General features: G+C 46.7%; 1 protein-coding gene across 1 annotated transcript in view; it reads left to right on the plus strand.

The window, feature by feature from the left end:
* The window catches only part of CORO1C (coronin 1C), a 73,212-nt gene extending 68,430 nt beyond the window's left edge, over positions 1-4,782 (plus strand). The window contains exons 8-11 of the mRNA XM_033097990.1: positions 313-458; positions 2,287-2,344; positions 2,448-2,693; positions 3,837-4,782. Coding sequence (XP_032953881.1) covers positions 313-458; positions 2,287-2,344; positions 2,448-2,693; positions 3,837-3,956 — 570 coding nt within the window. The 3' untranslated portion in view covers positions 3,957-4,782. The remainder of the gene's footprint in view (positions 1-312; positions 459-2,286; positions 2,345-2,447; positions 2,694-3,836) is intronic.
* Positions 4,783-6,000: the final 1,218 nt, after the last annotated feature.

A 6,000-nucleotide genomic window follows, 5' to 3' on the forward strand; every position in this document is an offset into this window, starting at 1 on the left:
GCCACTGAGCTCCCGGATGCCTCAGTTGGTTGGAGCGCGTCCTCTCAACCACAAGGTTGCCAGTTCGACTCCCGCAAGGGATGGTGGGCTGTGCCTCCTGCAACTAGCAACGGCAACTGGACTGGAGCTGAGCTGCGCCCTCCACAACTAAGACTGAAAGGACAACAACTTGACTTGGAAAAAAGTCCTGGAAGTGCACACTGTTCCCCAATGAAGTCCTGTTCCCCTTCCCCAATAAAATTTTAAAAAAATAAAAAAAAATCAGGTGTTTCAGTTAACATTAAACACAAACTTGTCTCTGATTTCTTGTAGGGTGACAGCAGCATCCGCTATTTTGAGATCACAGATGAATCCCCGTATGTCCACTACCTCAACACATTCAGCAGCAAGGAGCCTCAGAGAGGGATGGGTTACATGCCCAAAAGGGGACTTGATGTTAACAAATGTGAGATTGCCAGGTAAAGAATCAGCATCGTAAAGTATTCAGGTTGTCTATACCGTCCATGTTGTACAAGAGCAACACAATTCCCTGACGCCTAGGCCTTTCTGCCCTGTGTGGTATAGAACTAGTCTCATTTCCTGCCCGTGCTTAGAGACACGGAGTTTTTGTGCAGGGAGGAACCTTTCAAAATCATTTAATACCACCATGCCCCTCTCCATTCTTCAGATGCTATAACTTGAAGTGCAGCAGGTATGTGGCTTAGCCAAGGTGTGTGGCATACTTACTTGAAGAGCAAACCCTTCATCTCTTGTCTTCAGGCTGAGGCTGTGGCTTGTGTGGCAAGCAGGGGAGAGCCTGTCCCTAGGAGGGAAGTAAGGGATGCTTTTCCTGCCCTGCAGGGGGACAAACTGGGTTCCAAGCCGAACTGCAGACCCCACAGATTCTAAAGTAGAGAAGCCAGAGGTGTTCAGTGGGGTGTTGGGTTCGCTTGATTTGGGAAGTTCGCTACGTTGTACAATTCCTGCCTCTTTGTACTACCCTGGATTTTTAAGAAATGTATATTCCATAATAGTGGTGGGCTTCCTGAGGGGCTGGTTCTTTTCTCGTCCTAGTCAACAGAAGATACTCAGTGAGACGGACTGACCACTGGCCGTTTTAAACAACAGAATGAGTGGCATCGTGTAGTCAGGCGTGATTGGACACACTGTGTAATACTCACTGCGTTTCCATGGACACTGGTCTGAGTGTGTTCTTCTGGTCACACCATTAACTGACGTCGCTTTAAAAAGCAAAATAAGACAAATTTTAAGACCTTTTTTATATGAATCGCTGTGGGTTTTTAAAAAATACATTTAACTCTCTGGTGCTGAAGCCATGAAGGGAAGCCGTCCCAGATCATTCAAAATTGTGGTTTAAACCAAACCAATCAAAATGGAGTTCAAAATACATTGAATCTGAATTTAAGATTACAGCCAATACTGGGGAACACATGTTTATTTTACTGTCACCTAAAAGTCTAAAAGACCATAAGCACAGTTATTCAGGACCCATCCCACTTATCCTTTCGTGGGCTTTCATCATATGGCAGGCACACTGAATAACATGCTGTGTGGATTTCCTCTTTTACCTCAACTACCATCCCTGTGAGTCGGTGCCGTTTGTCCCCCACTTTGTGCATGAGGAACTTGAGGCTCGGTGAGGTGGTCACACGCTCAGGTGGCAGTTGAGCTGGAAGTCAAACCCAGATTGTCTCCACTGCGCTGACTGTAGAGGCTTCATGCTTTATGTTCCTGTTCTTTGGGATAATGTCAACTTTTTGAGTGTTAAGTATGATGTGGTTTGCTTAGCTGCCAAAGTTTTAATTCCTAGGAATGTTTTCTTTCACTTTTTAAACATTGTGCCTTACATGTGTTTGACCACCTCAGGTTGTCGGAATACCTGTCCTCCAAATCAGATTTGATATGTCAGTGTTTGTTTTCTCCTGTTTGTTGTTGACCTGGTAACTTTTCACAAATGAATCATTTTCGGTAGTGGTATCATTTCCACCACAGTCCATCTGCCCCCAGATAATTGGAATTTGACCGTCACCATAACGCATAGACCCGTACTCCTGGTTCTTGTCTCCAGTTCTTCATTTCCTAGTGTAGCTACTCTTGGCTTCCATTTCCTCATCTGTACACTGGGAATGCTAGTCCTCCCTACTCCCCAGGGCGGGCAGCTGGCGTGATGGGCAGAGCATTTCATATCCCATACAGCGTTGTAGAAAAATGGTTATCAGTAAGCCTGTTTGTTACGTGGCCTCCTGTTTCACTTAATGCAACTTTGCCTTTATTTCTCCTTTGAAGATTCTTCAAACTTCATGAGAGAAAGTGTGAGCCTATTATCATGACTGTTCCCAGGAAGGTAAGCACCCAGTTCTCTAGGCAATCCACTTTTTAAAAAATTTTTTAAAATCCCAGAACTTTCTTCTTTCTCACCTAAGGGTTTCCCAAAATGCCTCTTGTAGTCGGACCTTTTCCAAGATGACCTGTATCCTGACACAGCGGGGCCCGAAGCAGCACTGGAGGCAGAAGAGTGGTTTGAGGGGAAAAATGCAGATCCAATTCTCATCTCTTTGAAGCACGGCTACATTCCAGGCAAAAACAGGGATCTCAAGGTAGTCAAGAAGAACATTCTGGATAGCAAGCCCACTGCAAACAAGAAGTGCGACCTGATCAACATCCCCAAGAAAACCTCAGACACGACCAGCGTGGTAAGGACTACAGAAGGTTGGAGGGGTATGCCTGGCTGGCTTGGGCCGGGTTCTCTTACAAGCTCCTTCCCATCCTGGGCACCGCGAGTGCTGTCCCAACTGTGGACAGACGGGGCTTTCCGTAAATAATAAGAGGTACTGTTTGTACAAAGCTCCTCGGTCACTTGACTTTGTGGCCACGTTTGGCTCTTTTAGCTCTCTTTTATAATGACTGGGCTAGAATATGGCCTACTGCTGTCTCCAAGTAAACAGGAGCCCTTTGGATTTTTCTTAACTGTGTATACCCATCTCTGACTTGGGCAGAAATGAAACATGAGGGCGTGGGGTCACAGGTGCCAGGAAGAGAAGGTCCTGGGAAGGACGCAGTGGTCAGTGGGTTCCGATGTCGCCGTGAGTGGGACTTAGCAACGCAGGTGATCTTGTACATCGTGGCCATAATCATTTAAGTGGAGCAGCGACGCTGAAGGCTGACGCTGAAGCCCTGTTAGGCCACTGGAGAGTGCTGCTGCTGGGAAGCCAGGGAGGAGAGGAGATGGGCAGCTGGCGCTGTGGAACAGAGTTCCAGGGAGCCAGAGGGGAGGACAGCGAATTGTCAGTGGGAAAGGAAGCAGACCAAAGGGGCAGAGGGCCTGGAGGAGCTGGCATTTTGGCCGTGAGTGTGGCACCACGGACTTGGGTGGCTGACTGAGGTTTCCAAAGGAGTCAGCTCCACGGGGGAGAGCTCCGCCTGTTTAGAAGAGGTAGCAAGCAGGGCAAGGGATTTGGCTCCCAGGGGGCCCCTGGGAGGCCTCCCCTTGCCCTGGTGTGTAGAAGTCACTCCTGTGGACTTGTATGATGGGGTGGTTGGGATTTAGGGTGGCCTAGGAGGAGTCAGTCTTGTCGTGCAGTTGAATTGTGTCCTGAGGGTCTGTCCAGGCCAGTGCACAGTACCAAGCAGTACTGTGATACAGTTGTTTTGCTGGGGGCGTCAGATGGACGGACCATCATGAACTACCTTCTCCTAAGGCCCAACCTGGAGCCTCTGGCTTGCCACTTCCCAAATGGAAAATTCCCCTTTACGCCCTATAAATTCTTAACTGCATTGACCTTTTTTTGCTGCTTTGTAGTCACCCTCTTCCCCTCCCTCCTTTTTTGTTTCTTTAGCAAAATGAAGCCAAGTTGGATGAGATTTTAAAAGAGATCAAATCTATAAAAGACACAATCTGCAATCAAGATGAGCGTATTTCCAAGTTAGAACAGCAGATGGCGAAGATCGCCGCCTGAAGGCCCACCCCCACCCCCAAAATGGGAGCAAGGACTCGGTCGGTAGCTGGTTGTTGGTGTGGTCCCAGGGAGGGCAAGAGGGAGGCACTGCCATTTGGAGACATTTCATTTCAGATTTGTCAACCAGCGATAGGCCACATTCCAGTAAGAACTCAATTCGTCTCCCAAATTTGCAGAAACAAAATGTGATTCAAAAGCTGAGCTTTTTATCAGAAAGCTTTTTTGATGTTTTAAGTGTTATACGTGACTTGTTGAACTTTTAAAAGACGAAAGTGCTACTTTTAAAATCCCAGATATTCTGAATTTTAGAAAACCAACCAATTCTGATTCAGTGTCGTGCCCAAGTACTTTTTTTTAAACAAATAGGGACCAATGCCACATTGCTTTTTATATTTCTTTTTTTTTAATGTTGCCAAAACCAAAAGTAGCTTTTTTTTCCTTTGTATTTTGCTACTTTGCAGTATTCGTGTGTGGTTTTTTTTTTTCCTTAATTTGAAAGGGACAGCACTGTGTATGTTTATAAACTAAATGAAGATAAGATATTATTTTGTATAAACATTCATCTGAGAACAGTCAGAGCAGTAGCCACATTGTGCTGGCTCATTTGCAGCACAAACCTGGTCATCGTCATGTCCGTCTGCAAGAAAGACTTGAAAAATCACGTGGATTTGTATCACCACCCCTCTCATTTCATTGAGTCTTCTGATCAGAAAAGCTCATATCGTATCATTTCCTTTATTTTTTCTAGAGATTGGGTGGTTGTACCAGAATGGAGTTTTGCTTCTTGGTTATCCTGTGCTTCAGATGATTATAATGTACCCTAACCTAGCATGTGTTTCTACAGTTTTGTTACACAAGTAGACTCTATTGCATTCATCACTTTAAACGTCGTGTTTCAGGTTTCGGTCAATACTTGACAAGGGTGCCAGGACCACAAGACACACACACCGTGGCGTGTTCCTTCTTGCCTGTTTCAGCAGCTTGCCTAGCTCTTGAGTGTAGTGGGGGATGAAAAACTAGGGAACCTCCAGGGGATTGCTGGCCACATGTGATCCTCTGCTTTCCTGCATGTCCCGTGCCGGTCCCGTGCTGTGCTGGAGGAAGAAGTGGCTCTCCCTGCACCACCAGCTCTCCTGCCCTTCCTCTTCCTCACATACGCAGCCACCTGTCTCAGGGCTCCCCCAGCCATTCCTCTCCTTCCAGCCTTTCAGCCCTAACCACGCTTAGCTGAGATGAGGCTGGAGGAAAAGGGTCTAGAATGAAGCAAGACCAGGAGCGCAGACCTCTGCTGTAGCTTTAATGTGTGCAAACACGTCCTTTTGCACCCTCCACCCCAGCTAACCTGCTCTGCCCTCCAGCTCTCACTGAGGCTGTGTCAAAGCACAGAGACGCCCCAGACTCAGGGGCCAGAGCCTGAGCTCTGCTCACCTGTCCCGTTCCACGGTTAGCTAGAACACTCTCCACTTCCATTCTCTCATAGTGCATGTTTGAGAAACAAGATGGCAGGAGCCTCTGTTTGGGAAGGGCTTAGTTTGTGATTGAACATGAAACGTACAGTGCCATTGGGATCACGACGGGAACTCGTTTGCACATGCTCGTGCTAGTGTGGGGACAGGACTGGCTGGAAGGGTCCAAGTACAGGGAACCAGGACGGAGGGCGAGTGTGGACAGTGGGTTCGAATGCACAGCCGAGCTGGGGGTGATGTCCACGTAAAAAAAGGTACCCTGTTCTTAACTGATATTGGGATCACTGTCTTCATGGTTTCAGGGCATCTGAATGTTCGGTGTGGTTTTGTGTGTGTGTGTATGTGTGTATTTTTAATATTGGAGTGGATAATGAGATGTAAAGAAAACAGTAATTACAGTGACTTATATTCAAACCTGTACAGGTTTCTTTTATCAACGTAATCTGCTGAGGACCTTCATTTTTAAGATTCAGAAATGTTTTAAGGTTCTGATGTCAAATTAAGTAACAAAATTGTTGATGGTGGTGAAACACCATAGGGAATGTGGTTCAAAGAGAAGAGAGAGGGCAAGGAGAAGT

This window comes from Rhinolophus ferrumequinum, chromosome 25 (assembly GCF_004115265.2).
Source record: "Rhinolophus ferrumequinum isolate MPI-CBG mRhiFer1 chromosome 25, mRhiFer1_v1.p, whole genome shotgun sequence".
Lineage (NCBI taxonomy): Eukaryota > Metazoa > Chordata > Mammalia > Chiroptera > Rhinolophidae > Rhinolophus > Rhinolophus ferrumequinum.